The 17,095-nt window shown below is 37.8% G+C and overlaps 1 protein-coding gene and 1 non-coding gene across 5 annotated transcripts in view; one reads left to right on the forward strand and one right to left on the reverse strand.

Annotated features, from left to right (window-relative positions):
* Positions 1 to 1,245: 1,245 nt before the first annotated feature.
* The window catches only part of TFCP2 (transcription factor CP2), a 48,630-nt gene continuing 32,780 nt past the window's right edge, over positions 1,246 to 17,095 (reverse strand). Inside the window, exons 5-15 of one of the 4 annotated variants that reach the window (XM_059682858.1) lie at positions 15,968 to 16,074; positions 14,415 to 14,567; positions 13,337 to 13,447; positions 12,933 to 13,021; positions 10,545 to 10,593; positions 10,046 to 10,139; positions 9,167 to 9,257; positions 5,966 to 6,099; positions 5,366 to 5,508; positions 3,107 to 3,158; positions 1,246 to 2,694 (exon numbers count right to left, since the gene is read on the reverse strand). In XM_059682858.1, the coding sequence (XP_059538841.1) occupies positions 2,657 to 2,694; positions 3,107 to 3,158; positions 5,366 to 5,508; positions 5,966 to 6,099; positions 9,167 to 9,257; positions 10,046 to 10,139; positions 10,545 to 10,593; positions 12,933 to 13,021; positions 13,337 to 13,447; positions 14,415 to 14,567; positions 15,968 to 16,074 (1,061 nt within the window). In that variant the 3' untranslated portion in view covers positions 1,246 to 2,656. Of the gene's footprint in view, positions 2,695 to 3,106; positions 3,159 to 5,365; positions 5,509 to 5,953; positions 6,100 to 9,166; positions 9,258 to 10,045; positions 10,140 to 10,544; positions 10,594 to 12,932; positions 13,022 to 13,336; positions 13,448 to 14,414; positions 14,568 to 15,967; positions 16,075 to 17,095 lie in introns of all 4 variants that reach the window. The other 3 variants (XM_059682857.1, XM_059682856.1, XM_059682859.1) reach the window with 3 other exon arrangements.
* Positions 12,632 to 12,751, forward strand: LOC132229003 (small nucleolar RNA SNORA28). Its single transcript, XR_009451583.1, has one exon. It is a non-coding gene; the product is annotated as a small nucleolar RNA SNORA28 (small nucleolar RNA).

Genomic DNA, 17,095 nt, shown 5'->3' on the forward strand with positions numbered 1-17,095 from the left:
TGGAGGGGAACTTTTTAAAAACGATGATTTCATTTTTAAAGTGGAATGGAGCTAGGTTAAATAGTAAGTTATATTATTCTTTATTGTTTGAATTTATCACTTTGTGCATAACTTTCATAATGAAAAAGATTGTTTCAAATTTTGATTTAATAGAAAGGATAAACAGTGAACAGATGCCATTTTTAAAGAAGGTGAATAATCACAATACCAATTCTTACCAATTATATAGTACTAGAGGCCCAGTGCATAAATTCACGCACCAGTGGGATCCCTCGGCCAGGCCCGTGGGATCAGGCTGAAACCGGCTCTCCAACATCCCCGGAGGGGTCCCAGATTGCGAGAGGGTGCAGGCCAGGCCAAGGGACCCTACCAGTGCACTATCGGGGCTGAGGAGGGATGTGGGAGGTTGGCCAGCTGGGGAGGGACTGTGGGAGGGCTCCAGGGCATGTCTGGCCTGTCTCGCTCAGTCCCTATCGGCCAGATCCCAGCAGCAAGCTAACCTACCAGTCGGAGCGTCTGCCACCTGGTGGTCAATGCACATCATAGCATTGGTCAACCGGTCAACTGTCTGGCCCCTGGTGGTCAGTGCACATCATAGCGAGTGGTTGAGTGGCCTTAGCATATCATTAGCATATTATGCTTTGATTGGTTGACCGGACGACCAGACACTTAGCATATTAGGCTTTTATTATATAGGATTATTATATAGGATTGGCACTACAAATATTTTCTGGAGCTAAAGAAAACCTAAGAGATTTTATGGACAACTTAAGGATCTGTGATTACAAACTTGTATGAATTCATTCCTATAAATTTGAAGACTACTCTAAAAAAACACCCTAACGCCAAGTAAAAATTAGTAAGTGTAAATTTATAGTAAATATATTAATAGAATTCTTTGTATCATTTGCAGTAAACAAGAGTCACAGATTCAGATTTAGAAGGGATCTTAAGTCATCTATTCCAACCCTCCTAACATCATTCAGACAAAATAGAAGAAAAACAAAATCAATACAGTAGAAGCCTGCTGAGAGAGCTGACTTTCCTGAAGCTGAGAACCAACCTTAGGAATATAGTATACCAGAAATGTCGCCCTCAAACGGAGACACCTGGCAATCATTCACTGAAAAAAAAAAAGATTTTGGTCTAAGATGCCAAGTTGCCTAGGTCAATTCTAAACAAGTTAGTTGACTTAATTTTCTAGTTTCAAAGTTTTCAATTTGTTTCCAATCAAAAGAAGCAGACTATGTTGCAGGTTGATTTTAATGAACAAAAATCTGTATAAAAACATTTAAACTTTATCAAATGCTTTAAAAACACACACATCCAAATCCAGTACATAATCTTTGAACATTATCTTTTTTCAACTCAACACATGTGTAAAGGGATTTCTGGATAAGACTTTACATGTGAAAAAAAAAGGACCTATAGTCTTACACATGTAAACACACAATCATTCTTTAAGAAAGAACAAAAATATATGGGAAGAATGTGAATGGAATCAGAAGAAATTTCTTATAAAGCTTAAATAAAGGAACATTACAGGAGTAAAAGAACTTCTTATACCAAGAGAAAATGCAGAGGGGAAAGAAAAAGGAGGGGTTAGTTTATCTCGTTAATAAATAGTTTGAGAAGGTCATTCAAGAACAGTGAATTTTGGGAATTACAGAAAATCCCTAGTTTTCACCACCTCAAATTCTGTGATCTGATAACTGATGGTGTTTACAAAGCACTTATGTTTTTACTTTTTGTAGATTTTCATTTGTTCATTAGCTGTGGTTTGTCCCTTTCAGTGGTTAAATACTCAGTTCTCACTCAGTGTTATGTCCTATTCACCAGAAGAGCCACAGTAAGAAATGATGACAAGTACAGGATACTGCAAGGGTGGCCATAAGGAGTGGCAATTTTTAAGAACCAGACTGCCTGGTTTTGGATCTCAGCATCACACTGCCTGCTAGCTGCCCGTTACTCAGCAAGCTACTTAGCCACTACATGTCTCCATTTCCTCATCTTCAATTAGGGATCATTATTACCTCTTCATATAGGATTATTAAGAGGATTTAAACAAGATAATCCATTAGAAGAATTTTCATACTGCCTGGCACAAATAAATGCCCCATAAATGTTAGCTAAAATTAATATTAGTCATAATATTACAGGGGAACCAAAAGAAAAATTCTCTTTGATGAGGTTTTCAGGGGCCGACTGTGGTAAAAGCCAGTTTATGTTTGATGCAAAAGAGATTGAGGCTCTAGTCTTATGAATATAGATGTTCACTTTTTTATATTAGAAAAAAATTACACAAGAGCTCCATATCACAAAATTTAACATCTTTCCATTAAACATCACACAATTATCATCATTATGTCCTACATACACCCCTAATGAAATGGAGGTTCTACTGATATTCAATAACAACAGAGTCCAGAAATTTTAACTAAGAAACAGATGCAGAAATGCATGTTGGGCAGTAATCTGTGTATGCCACAAGAACTGGGGCCCACACAGATGGCTGAGATGCTGCCTCCATGACCTGGACTCCCCCCACACAGTCAGATTCCTGCAGACCTTCAAATCTCCATTTGCAACCCCTTCGAGAGAGGAGTTTCCGAGCGGTGAAGGAAGCAGCAGCCAGTGAGGATGGAATGCCCCACACCTACTTCAGTATAATATGATAGCTATCACTGGTTTCTGCTGTAAAAAAAGAAAAAAAAAGAGAGAGTAATCTTTAGTCATCTTTAAGACACATGAGAAAGAAAAAAGTACAGTTAGGTTCTTTTGAGAGAAAAAAACACACAGCAGAGCAAAGAGCAGCATACGTATTAATTGTCATAGAATACTTATAATAAATTTGCATTATAAAAACATGCCTCAATTTCCTCATTTGTCCATGAAAGGCGAAAGAGAATGGCAGAGAATCATCAGTTATACTTTGTCTATTCTGACAATGACAAAAAGCCATTCATACAAAGGTACACCTCTAATGTTATGTCACTTTCTCTGCCTCAAATATGATGATTCATACCTTCCCTCTCTCCTCAGAGAATTATGAAAAAAAAGCTCTTAAGCTCCTTAGAAAAAGGTATTTGTTTTACTATTTTATTACCTTTCATGGTGTCCAGAATAAAACAGGCTTCTTCCTGAAAATTCTGTATCATCTGAAAAAAAAAAAAAAAAGCAAGAAAATTTGCTGATTTTAAAAAACTTGGGTTTGTTGTATTTATTTTGCTATGTGGCTTTTTATAATATTAGATTTAAGTGAAAAATAATCCTTTGCTTTGTTTTCTCCCATTTAGTTTCTAAGTTTTAAAAGCTAAGTTGTTTAAAACACTGATCTTAAAACTGGAGTATGCATTTTCCTGGGTTAACCCCAAGACTTTCCAAGGGCACACGGACACTGAGAGGCCCATATGCGAGAACTGACCTCTATTTCTCCAACTTCCATATCTACTCTTTTCTAAAACTGCCTGAAAACCTCTTCAGTTTTCCTTTCCCACTTTTCCTTCTCAAACTACCTTTGCCCATTTTATAAAATAAAGGCATGAGTTTCACCTTCCTGGAATCCTACCAAAATGCATTGCCCTGAGTATAAAAGCTTCCAGAATGCCCAGGTATAACTGCAACTGTAAACTCTAATGACTTAGTGGGGGTCACATGGTTACCAATTCTTTCTTTTCACCAGAATTGGAGTGACCTAATCACAAGCTGTCAAGTGACAGATGATTCAAAATAATTTTTGACAACATTACTATGTAATTTTTGGCACATAACTCAGAAGTTAAAAAAAATAGAGCAATGTTGTCATAACAAAACCCCATCCACTGCTGTCAGTCAATAAACATGAACCAGGTTCCACAACACTTACATCTAGAGGAAAAAACAGATGGAACTGATGCTGAACTCTATTTCATTCTATAGGCAGTATTCATCTATAGATGAATTAACTGTGTGTGAGACAGGGGGTAGGGAATCAAACAATCCCATCCATCTCATTAATAGATGCATTTATAGTAATTTTTTTCTTCATGTGTTTAATAATTACTCGTCAAAACATGTAATACATTTATGTTGTTTTAATCAACTGTATAATTAATGGTGTTAATTCTATTCAGAAGAAATAATCTATCAATTTTACTGAAACAAATTTTTTATTGATTTTTTTTTTTTTTTCAGAGAGAGGAAGAGAGAGGGAGATAGAAAATATCAATGATGAAAGAGAATCATTGATTGGCTGGGGATCTCCTACTGAGGATCAATCCCATAACCCAGGTATGTGCCCTGATAGGGTATTAAACAGTGACCCCCTGGGTCATGGGTCAATGCTCAATCACTGAGCCACACTGCCTGGGCCTAAAACAATTTTTTTGTTGAAGCAAATGCTTATCTCAATTAAATATGATAAAAAATTAATAAAAAATGTTCAAGAATAAAAATGTTATGGTAAGATAAAATTATATGGAGAAATAAATGGAAATATGAATTCAAGGAAATTATATAAAAATTCTGTTAAAAAGTATATTCATGTATTTCTTTTAAACAGATGGTATTAAATCACTTGTATTTAGGTTACATGGAATATAGTTAGAACAGTGAAGGAACTATTTCAGAATTATTTTATTAAATTTTTTTTTTTTCTAATCTTCACCTGAGGACATGCTTAGAGAGGAAGGGAGAGAGAGAAACAATGATTGGTTGCCTTCCAAACATGCTGTATACAACCCAGGTATGTGCCCTGACTGGGAATCAAACTGTCAACCTTTCCGTGTATAGGACATATCACTCAACCAACTGAGCCACTCCAGCCAGGCAACCATTTCATTTTTTAAATGTCATATAATATCCCCAGAAATAGCATCCTGTGCAACTTCATTTAAACTTAAAAGAGCCCTGGCCCATGTTGCTCATGATTAGAGGGTCAGCCCTCGGACCAAAGGGTCTCGGGTTCAATTCCCAGGCAAGGGTACATACCTTGGTTACAGGTTCGATCCCAGGCCCTGGTCAGGGTGTGTGTAGAAGGCAACCAATCAATGTTTCTGTTTCTCTCTCTCTCTCTCTCTCACTCTCTCCTCTCTCTGCCCCTTCTCCCCTCCCTTCCACTCTCTCTAAAAGTCAATGGAAAAAATATCCTTGGGTGAGAATAAAAAATAAAAATAAATAAACTTGAGAAAAAATTTTAAGTCCCTAAAAATGTGCAAAGAGATATATATTTTTAAAAAATAATTTTAGGAGGTAAGCAAGCAAAAACATCTGGGAACCTCTGATATAGAAAACAGAGCACTCTGCCCCAACAGAACTGCTCTTGCTCCTGCTATATGCCCTGACAACTTCATTGTCATCTGGTGATTCAGCTGTACTGAAGATCTACCTCATCACTAATGAGCACATGGATTCCTGTTGGCCCCTGCTTGTAGATCTGGCTGATCTGGCAAGGGGAAATGCTGAAAAGCTGAGCAATTTTTTCTGTCAATTCAACAGCTGTCAGTTCTTCTAGGTAGATGGCATGGTACACTGCAAAAAGGAGAAAGCAATGGCAGTCAGTACAAAGTTTATCTGTTCTTAAACTTTATTTGTTCTTATCTGTGCCCTTGATTGGTAATCTGATCACTAGGAATGCTCAATTTCTGAAGGACTCAAAGTCAAATCCTGAGTCTTGACTCAACCACTTGCTTGTGGTTGAGAGTAAGTTACGTAAGATCCCTAAGTCTCATTTTCCTAAATGTGGGAGATAACAATAAAATCTACTGCAAAGAGGAGATACTTGTTGTAAAAATTCAAATGTGTAAAAAAGTGCTGAGGATAGTGTCTGGCATATATTAGGAACTCAAGCTATTACCATTACTTCTAGCAAATTGCTTCTAAATCTGCTATTTGATAAACTCCTATCACACATGCTTGTAAGTAACCTCTTTACCTTTTTTTCATATCTTTCCTGGCCTTGTCCCGAATGACCTACCGAAGAAAGTACCATTTGAGTCTCCATCCTCATGCTTCTGCTGCTGTTGCTGCTGCTGCTGCTGCTGCTGCTGCTGCTGTTGCTGCTGCTCCCTCAACTGCAAGGATTCCTGACAAACATAAATGGTTAGCCTTGGGCGCACCATCCTAGTGAGAGAAAAAAAAGCTGTCAGTCTTATATTTTTCACGGCAAGCACATTTTAAGGGACAACTTGTGTAGTTACGTTAATACTATAGAGCAATGGTTGAAAATTGGCAGCCCATGGGCCAATGCAGCTCATTTGCCCTGTTTTATTAGCTTCCGTGTGTGTGTGTGTGTGTGTGTGTGTGTGTGTGTGTGCACGTGCACACATTTAACTGAATTCCTTCCAACGGAAGGCACCATATAAACCTCTGAATTTTTGGCTTTTCAAAAATCAGATCTGGCAATCCAAAGCCCTCATTCCACAAGATAACAAGATAACAATCGGCTCTTCTCCTTGAATGGGGCATGACTGTCGCTCCTTTACATGTGGCCTCTGTAGCCACCTGAGTCAGCGACTTTTGATGTACAGGTTAGAGACACAGATGTTCCTCAATATACAGTGGGGTTATGTCCCGATAAACCCATCATAAGCTGAAAATACCATAAATAAAAATGCATTTAATACACCTAATCTACCAAAGATCATAGCTTAGCCTAGCCCCGTGGTCGGCAAACCGCGGCTCGTGAGCCACATGCGGCTCTTTGGCCCCTTGAGTGTGGCTCTTCCACAAAATACCACGTGCGGGCACGCATGTACAGTGCGATTGAAACTTCATGGCCCATGCGCAGAAGTTAGTATTTTGAGGAAGAGCCGGTATTTTGTGGAAGAGCCACACTCAAGGGGCCAAAGAGCCGCATGTGGTTCGCAAGCTGCAGTTTGCCGAACCGCAGTTTGCTGACCACTGGCCTAGCCTACCTTAAACACGATCAGAACACTTACATGAGCCTATAGTAGGGCAAAATTATCTTACTGCCACTGCTCAGCATTATAGTATTACTAGAGGCCCGGTGCACGAATTCGTGCACAGGTGCGGGGGGGGGGGGGGGACTCCTCGACCTGGTTGGATTGGTGCCAGCCAGGGGAAGGGACCACGGGAGAAAGGGACCGTGGGAGAATGGCCAGCAGCCAGAGATTGGCTGTGGGAGCACACTGACCAGCAGGGGCCAGCTCCTGTGTTGAGCATCTGCCCCTGGTGGTCAGTGTGTCATCATAGCGACCGTTCAATTGGTCGTTTGGTTGACTGGTCATAACGGTCGCTTAGGCTTTTATATATATAGATAGATACCACTTATCATTAGAGCTGGAGAAAGACCAAAATTCACAATTTGAAGTATAGTTTCTACTGGTTCATATCACTTTCACACCATCATAAAGTTGAACAATCATAAGTTGAGCCATCATAAGTCAGGAATCATCTATTTTCAAAATGTATGAGCCAGCCCTGGCCAGTGTTGCTCAATGGTTAGAGTGTCAGCCTGTGCACTGAAGGGTCTCCGGTTCGATTCCCAATCAAAGGCACATTCCTGGATTGCAGGTGCATGTGCAGGAAGCAACCAGTCAATGTGTCTCTCTCACATTGATGTTTCTCTCTCTCTCTCTCTCTCTCTCTCTCTCTCTCTCTCTCTCTCTCTCTCCTCCCTCTCTTCTACTCTCTCTGAAAAGCAATGGAAAAAAATATCCTCAGGTGAGGATTAAAAACAATTTTAAAAAACACACAAAAAACTAAGTAGCCTAAACCTTCTTTCTGTTCTCACTTCTTTGGAGAGAGTGGAAGGGAGGGGGAGAGACAGAGAGCAAGAGAAGCATGGATGTGAGAGAGACACATCATTTGGTTGCCTCCACATGTGGGCAACTGAGGTAGGTGCCAAAACCAGTTAGTACTGTTCTTCCTTATTGAATAACCCTATTCAATTACTTCTTGATTTCATTACTTTATTGCTCACTATTTCTTTTTTTAAAATTTATTTTTTTCCATCACTGCTTCCTGTTTTTTAGTGCTCTTTAGATAATACATGTAAAAATGAAGTATCCATTCCCCAAGTCATTTATTCCTGAATTTCACCTCTTTCCTTAAAATTTTTCAAGATTCTAGCCAACCTGATAACTCTTGTGATGTACAAACACAAATACTACACAATCTGTGTCATTATTTAGTCACTGATTTGGTTCTATGGCACTGACCTGTATGTTTTTTCCATTAATATTACTAGTACCTATTGGAAATTAGAAATCACAAATTGGGTCTATAAGACACTCTCTGTATTATAAACAATATTTGTAAGAAGACCACTTCAGCAATTCCTGTACAAACTTAAGAATGATCTATTCTTTTTTTTTTAAAATATATTTTATTGATTTTTTACAGAGAGGAAGGGAGAGAGAGAGAGAGTCAGAAACATCGATGAGAGAGAAACATTGATCAGCCACCTCCTGCACATCCCCCACTGGGGATGTGCCCGCAACCCAGGTACATGCCCTTGACCGGAATCGAACCCGGGACCCTCCAGTCTGCAGGCTGACGCTCTATCCACTGAGCCAAACCGGTTTCGGCGATTCTTTAGCTAAAACTGAATTCAGAGCCTTAACATCTGTTGTTCCCTCTGCCTAGAAGGCTCTTCCCTCATAGTCTTGTTTTCTCATAACAGTTTAAATAATCCCTCCTTCCATCCAAGTATGAACCAGGCCTGGCCTTGCTTAGCTTCCAAGATCAGGGCGGTGTGGCCGTAGATGGTAAATAATCCCTCCTCAGAAAGATCTTTCCTAACCAAATGCTGGGGACCTGATAGGCCACAACCTTGTTTTGTTTGTTTTACTTCAAAGTACTATCACTAACCAAAATACTGTTTATATCTTTTTCTCTCTTTCCATTAGAAAGTGGTCTCCATGTTTATTTTGCTCTCTAATATATACCCAGAGCCCAATGGCTCATAATAGGGACAATGAATATTTATTGAATGAAAAAAACTACCTGAAAATAAAAAAATGGGATATCATGAGGAATTCCTTGAATCAAGTGTAAGAAAGGATATTTTTCATCTTTGTTCATTTGGTACATAGTTAGCATTCAAATGGAATGTTTTGACAAGATGGATTTAGCTGTGCAATGAAAACTGTGAAGAATCCCGGAATCCAAATCCATTTGAAATCCAACCTCACTGATATTTTAACACTAAACACTAATCACATACCGGCCTTTTAACGCATTAAACAGTCTGATTCCATCTGCAGGGCCACAGATTTGGATCACATCATCTCTAGTTAGTTTCAATAAATCTGCCCCTGAAATAAATATAAGAAAACGGGTGATAGAGGCAAAGATTTTCTTTGTTAGTAACTATTAAAATGGGCTCAGTTACAAGGACACCTCATTACTACTATGCTATAATCCATAATCTTTTGCATGGTGTGTAAGGCCCTCCATGATCTGGCCCCTGCTCGTCTCCCACCTCAATTCCCACCCAATTACTTCTCCGCTTAACCCTATATTTTCATCACAATGATGATGTCTAATGAGAAGTTGCTCCTCTTGCCTGAATTAACCTTCCACTGTCTGACCAACAGACTCCTCCTCATTCTTCATGCATCACACACGTTCCCTAACCCCTCTAAATGCCTAACTTCGTATCTACTACATCACAACTACTTGTTTACCCCCTTTTTTGGAGGGGTGGGGGAGGTATTTTGATTTTTTGATACTAGATAATGAATGATCAGGAAATATGTATGCCTTATCCATCTGTGTATTCCTACCATACCTGGTAACCGAAGGTATTAAATAAAAGTGGAATGTGCAAATAAAATACAATATAGTGATATCAAGGGGACATTTCAGACTACCTCCAAATGTTCCTTGATAAAATACTATATGAAGTGTTGTAAAGAATAAATATTTTAAAATTAAAGTGAGTTTAAACTAAGAGATCTTTCTTTTTAAGTATTTAACAGCACACACACACACACACACACACACACACACACACACACACACCCTCACACGGATACCAGAAGGCCCTAGAATATAAAAGAATATCCCATGCTGGAGAAAACAAAGGACAAGCAAATTTAACCTGAGAAGTTTGTAAAAAGCCTTGTGAATGTAGAAAACCGGTTTCGATGCAACCACTGCTGAGCTTCCTGAGGTGTGGTTGTTGGCAAGAGGTTCTGAAAGAGAGAAAGCAATTTTTTTTTGGTAACTAAATAGGTTGAATTTCAAAAAGGTAAATGTTATTAGGTAACACATAGCCAAACACACCCACACTCAGATAGGTCTAGTTTGCTTGGAAGTTGTTTGTACATCAGTCTTCTTTCTCTAACCATACAAGATACCCTTGGAATTCCATCCTTATCTCCCCACTAGATTGTAAATTCCTTAAATACAAGGGTCCTACATTACTTGTTTTATATCTGCAGTCCCTAGCACAGTATCTGCTCATAGTCAAAATTCAATAAATGTTTGTTTAATGAATGAATGAATACTCCTTACAAGCTGGGCACTTCTATTGAACTGCATAGTCATCAAAGTATTATTAGACATTGCAAATAACTGACATTTAACTTTAGACTTACATCTGTGACTGGCGGGGGCGGCTCTGGCTGGTGGTTTGGTGAACCATTTCTAAAGAAACATTTATAATGAAAGGATGAGTCCATGACACATACTAAGCTTCATCATCATTCTTCACTCTCATAGTAAGTCCTAAACTAGAGATTTAAAGAAATCTGTGCTTTTCTCATAAAACACTCTTATTCTTGGACCCAATATTTCTATTATCTACTAATTAATTGTAAAGATTTTGGGGGGAGGGTTGAAGGGGGAGAAGCTATGACATTTGCAACATTTTATTATTATTGGAGAAATTGGGAAAAAATCAAGATTCCAATACATTGGGACTTATTAGATAAATTAGGGCAGTGATGGCGAACCTTTTGAGCTCGGCGTGTAAGCATTTTGAAAAATCCTAACTTAACTCTGATGCCGTGTCTCATATAGAAATTTTTTGATATTTGCAACCATGGTAAAACAAAGACTTATATTTTTTTAAAAAAATATATATTTTATTGATTTTTTACAGAGAGGAAGGGAGAGAGATAGAGAGTTAGAAACATCGATGAGAGAGAGAAACATCGATTAGCTGCCTCCTGCACATCTCCCACTGGGGATGTGCCCGCAACCCAGGTACATGCCCTTGGCCGGAATCGAACCTGGGACCTTTCAGTCTGCAGGCTGACGCTCTATCCACTGAGCCAAACCGGTTTCGGCAAGACTTATATTTTTGATATTTATTTTATATATTTAAATGCCATTTAACAAAGAAAAATCAACCAAAAAAATGAGTTCGCCTGTCACCTCTGACACGCGTGTCATAGGTTCTCCATCACTGAATTAGGGCATAAACAGTATTTAATATAAATTTATTAGAATGTAAACTAAGTGTCAGAATATAAAAGTAATCAATATATTACTGCATCAAATATATAAATGTACAAACATACAGGGAAAATATTAGAATAAAATTTATGAGATGCAATGGGATCCCACACTTTTTATAGTAAAAAACAATAATTATTTTTAAAACAGCTTCAAAAATTAGTGTTATCTAAGGGCTAATCCAAGGGCTATTTCTACACCGTAGGTTTTTCCCTGTACTTCCTTTTGCTTTACAGACTGTCCCTCTTCCCTAATGTTTACTTTTTTTTATGAGTGGAAATTTGAGCCTAATAATGAAGTACATGACAAAAAGGGGAAAAAAACTTTTAAATCCTATATAATAATTAAAATTGCTTATAAGTAGGCTGAATAATCCATGTGAATAAGAGATTTTTCTTTCCTAAAAGGTATTCCCCCCCCCCCCTTAACTGCAAAATTCAAATTCAGTCTTCAAATTTACTGAGTAACTTACCTCAAGGCCCTAGTTAACTCTTCTTTCTACAACTTCTACCTATTTTTATTTTTTTAAAATATATTTTATTGATTTTTTACAGAGAGGAAGGGAGAGAGATAGAGAGTTAGAAACATTGATCAGCTGCCTCCTGCACATCCCCCACTGGGGATATGCCCGCAACCCAGGTACATGCCCTTGACCGGAATCGAACCCAGGACCCTTCAGTCCGCAGGCCGACACTCTATCCACTGAGCCAAACCGGTTTCGGCTACCTATTTTTATTCTTAATTGATGCATGTTGAATATTTAAGCCACCTTAATTAAATATTTCAGAAATAGGTTGAACACAGAGCCTAAATAAATTAAAAAACAAACATTACAACCAAGCAATATATTCACACATTTCATAGCCTATTTGAAATTTCAATACGGCTCATGTGGAATATGTGCTAATAGCTAAGACACTCTTTAGCTATCATGTTCAACCTTCTTCCCTGATTAGCAAATATTCATGATAATTAGGTGTTAGGATCATTCTTCATAAGTAACAAAACAGATATTAATGTTTGTACAACTGTGTTTCAATTCCGATGACCAGTCTCTGGTGAGAGTATGATCAGGAAGTGAAATAATCAAAAAAAGCAGCAATAGGGAGAAGTGAAAAGCCCAGAAAATCAGTCCCTGACTCACTAAAAACTGACTGTAAAAGTGATTTTCTAATGGGAGGACAAAGAAGAGAAAGGGGTACGTAAAACTCTTTCAGTCTCTTACAAGCAACACCCTGGCAGATGATCATAACTGCCTGACGCAATTTGAGCTTGCCATAGCAACGAAGTCTAACCTATTTCCGTGCAATCTCCTCTATGAGACAAGGCCTTACATAGACACAGTGTTAAAAACAAAATACCTTCCGTGTCTTTGAAGGTAATCCAAACCTCAGTTACAATGTAAGTCCATCAAAGACTGACCAAATAGAAGTACTGATTGATTTAGAAAGATCTTGTCTATAGAAAGATAATAAAAAATACACATTTAGGACAAAACACAAGCCAGTTTCATTTCCCAGACTTACCCTTCCCCAAGGGAAAAACTGCTATGCGAACTGTTGAAGCCAGGGGATGGGGAATTATTGACATATGTGATTTCGGGCCATGGAGAACACTAAAACAAAGGAAAACTTAGATACTAAAAAGTATAATTGAACCTAGTGTTTGACCAAAACATGTTTGCTTAAATGGCACATCTTGATCAGTAAAAGTAAATTTTAGTTCTTCAGAACCCCCCATAACGAAGAGGTCAAATAAATTTTGAACAGGTGGAAAATAATTTTTAAAAACTGAGATATAACTGATACATAACATTATATTAGTTTTAGGTAAATCACAAGATAATGATTTGATATATGTAATTGATTGGATTTTTTTCTTAAGAATAAAAAGTATTGATTAAAATTGTCACCAAAAGAAATCTTTTTACCTCTGTAAGTATAGTGGTCTCATAGGAAGGTTGATATTTCTCCTTTTCATGAGGTGTTCGTTTCTCCATTTTCTCTCTATCTGTTTTTTGTTTTCTGTCTGCACCTTTGGGCTGAAATGAGAAATACTTTGTTTTAAACTCACCCTTCACCCAACAATATTATTTCTAAAAACTTAAACAGTCACTAGTGAAACAAATATATATTCTAATGATATAGTAAAGACAAAATGCATCATTGCATATAAGTCTGAAAATAGGAAATTTAAATGTTTGAGGAAGTTAAAAAAGAATAGGAGCCGAAACCGGTTTGGCTCAGTGGATAGAGCGTCGGCCTGCGGACTGAAAGGTCCCAGGTTCGATTCCGGTCAAGGGCATGTACCTGGGTTGCGGGCACATCCCCGGTGGGGGATGTGCAGGAGGCGGCTGATCGATGTTTCTCTCTCATCGATGTTTCTGACTATCTCTCTCCCTTCCTCTCTGTAAAAAATCAATAAAAATATATTTAAAAAAAAAAAGAATAGGAGATCTATAACTATGGACATGGAAAGATCTCTAAGGCATACAGGTTAACTGAAAAAGCAAGCCTCAAAACAGTTCATACCGTATAATCCCACTTATGTTCGAAAGAAAAGAAAATATGTGTATACCTATGAACGTGTGTACTAAAAGCACAGAAGGGGACTAGAAGGGTACACACACTAAACTGTAACAGTGGTTACCTCTGGGGAGAGGCTGCAGAGTCGGGGTAAGAGTGGTAAAGGGGAACGTCAGTGCTCGGGACACTTTTGTATTAATGAATCTTAAATGAGAACATATTTATCCATGTGATAAAGACCAAAATAAGGAAAGAAGATCAAGTATGAATGTAACCAAAACTGTCAACTTTTCATAATTTTTGTGAGTTTTTAAAAGAGTTTATCACTTTAACAGGCTTTAAGAGCATTCAATGAAAATCCATGAGTTTTCATAGTTTACTTTTTTAAAAAAACAAACAAGCTGGCTTTCTGACTTGGGACTAAATGTTACAACTGAAAGACGAGGCAAGTAGTTCCAAGGCCACCACAACGCCCAGGAATACCTTGAAGACTTTGATCTGGCAGCTGGCTGAGTGCAAGTGCTCAGTATACTCCCCGTTCTCATTCTCCTTGAAGGTATCGATTTGTACTCGGAATGGCACTCCCTTTTCTCCGCCATGTTTCCTCATGGTGAACTCTGTGCTGATACAGTGCACCTGAAGAGAAGACAATGTCCACGTTCCAGTACTGCTAAGCCAGACAAACCAGTCAACATCTTGGAGAAACTACTAATATCAAACCTTTTCAAAAGCACTGTGAACAACTACAAAAAAACTTTTACTCTTTTTATCTTGAAGAGTTTATACTCTAATGATGGAAATGAGGAAAACTTAAATGATTTACAAATGCGAACAAAATAGATCTAATGTTGCCCTATCCAGTTTGGCTCAGTGGATAGATAAAGTGTCAGCCTGTGGACCAAAGGGTCCTGGGTTCAATTCCGGTCAAGGGCACATACCTTGGTTACAGGCTCCTCCCTGGCCGGGACCTGGTCAGGGCCCGTGCAGGAGGCAACCAATTGATGTGTTTCTCTCACATTGATGTTTCTCTCTGTCTTCCCACTCTTTCCCACTCTCCCTAAAAATCAATGGAAAAATATCCTTGGGTAAGGATTAACAACAACAAAAATATATCTAATGCTAACAAAAGCTACTGTGAGGAATTAAATTAACTGTGTCAGAGAATATAGAGTTAACATAAAAGAAATTATTTCTGTTAGTAAAAGTTTCCTGGACTTTTAGATAGATTTTAGCAAGCAGAGGCACCATCTATGCTGGAAAAATAGTATATATAAAAGCTGGCAATAGGAGGAAAAAGGTTTGCCTGGCTTCTGCATAAAGTCTAAGACCTTGGTGAATCTGAACAGTGGAACTCTGACTGACCAAATACTAGCTTGGGTAAGTTATTAACTTCTCTAAGTATCAAGGACTAGTCCTACTCCACAGGATTATTGTTGAAAATCTTAAATAAAATTATGTATACAAAGTGTTAACATGGGGACCACTCAATCTATTAGCTATCATGATGACAAATAAGAATTTTCAAGGAATCTACCCAAAGGTGATAATCACATATGCAAATCAAACTTTAAGTATAAAGATGTTCAAAATAACCTTATGGATAATAGTGAAAAATTAGGACAATCTCAATGCTAAATAATCATTAGATAAGTTATGGTATATCCAGAATAAAATACAGGGTGGGGCAAAAGTAGGTTTACAGTTGTGAGTATGCAAAACACAGAGTGTATTCTTATATTATTTATTAATTGTTGTATTATTTTCCATAGGAACAGATGTAAACCTACTTTTGACCTACCTTGTATTATGTGGCCGTTAGTAAGCATTTTGGGGAGAAACAAATACATAAATTGGGGAAATCAGAAGAGCAATGAAGAAACTCCTCATTGCTCTCAGGAACATGCTGAGGAGTCTGCACTTGAGAGTCATACTGGAGCCCTGGAAAGATTTCCAACTCAACATGTTGTATTCTTTAAGAAACAGCTTTGTAGTAAGGGATGCTCTTCATAACTGGAACCCCATTTGCAATGCCTTACCTGAATAAACACAGATGTCCTCTTTGCAGGGTCCCACAGGAACTCCACTGTGTTTAGTTGGTTTGGATTAGCCCGAGGATCAATTATACCCACAGACATTGGGATATCTGAGAAACAAACAGTATTCATTGAACAATTCTGAGTGCTACTGGGTTTAAGTAAGAAAGCACTGATTCTTATACAGGTATTGGTGGTCTCTAGTTACCAAGATTTTTATGTAAACCTCTTTTTGCCAGTGAAAGAGGTTTGAATAGAGCTAACATTAATCTAAATACTTTGCTTCTGAGTATCTTTTTTCTACTTTAAAAAGTTTAATTCCACTTACAAATAGATTTAGTCTACACGCTAGCTCTAGTGTCATGAAAATTGTAACATAATCTGCTTCACTTACTTTCTGGATTAGTGTTACTGCCAGAAGTACACTAGGAGTATTGCTATAGAAGGATAAAGTAGAGTGTCTGAATAAAGGCATAAAGTATTGTATCACAGATAGAAGTGGGAAGAAGTGGGAAAGTCATCAAATAATCCTATAGCAGAGTGACATATCTTACATTCAGGAGGTAAGCAAAAATGAATGGGCTTTAGTAGAACTTTGCATTCCATTCCATATAGCACAAACTCAAATACCATTCCCTGGCTTCTATTAATATTCAAACTAAGTGATAAGGCCAGGCTAATATTATTATAACTGCTCTCTAACTATACTGTTTTAGTATCAATGATTTAAACAAGAAAGCGTTAAGTGGATCCTACTCCACAGTGTTAGTTGTGTTGGATTCATCTTAAAGCCAATTTTATTATATGGATATGTGTATGAGAACCAGTGTTTTCTCAGGTAAATCTAGTAGTACTCAGATTTAACTATGTTTACCAATAGGAGATAGTAACCAATAAGAGACCAAAGACACAAATGCTGGGATTCAAAGTATGTTTACAAAGAGAGCCTGTGCATGTTTATAAAGATCTTTCCCTTTTGTGCCATGGTTTAAGAAAACCAAATTCTATTCTGTGGAGAAAGGTAGAAAAACTTGAACCACAAACCAAGAGACATAGATTCGAATCCCAGGCCTCCTACTTTAGGTAAGACAAAGGACTAGGTCTCAGGTATTAGTAAAATAAAAGAACTTT

This window comes from Myotis daubentonii, chromosome 2 (assembly GCF_963259705.1).
Source record: "Myotis daubentonii chromosome 2, mMyoDau2.1, whole genome shotgun sequence".
Lineage (NCBI taxonomy): Eukaryota > Metazoa > Chordata > Mammalia > Chiroptera > Vespertilionidae > Myotis > Myotis daubentonii.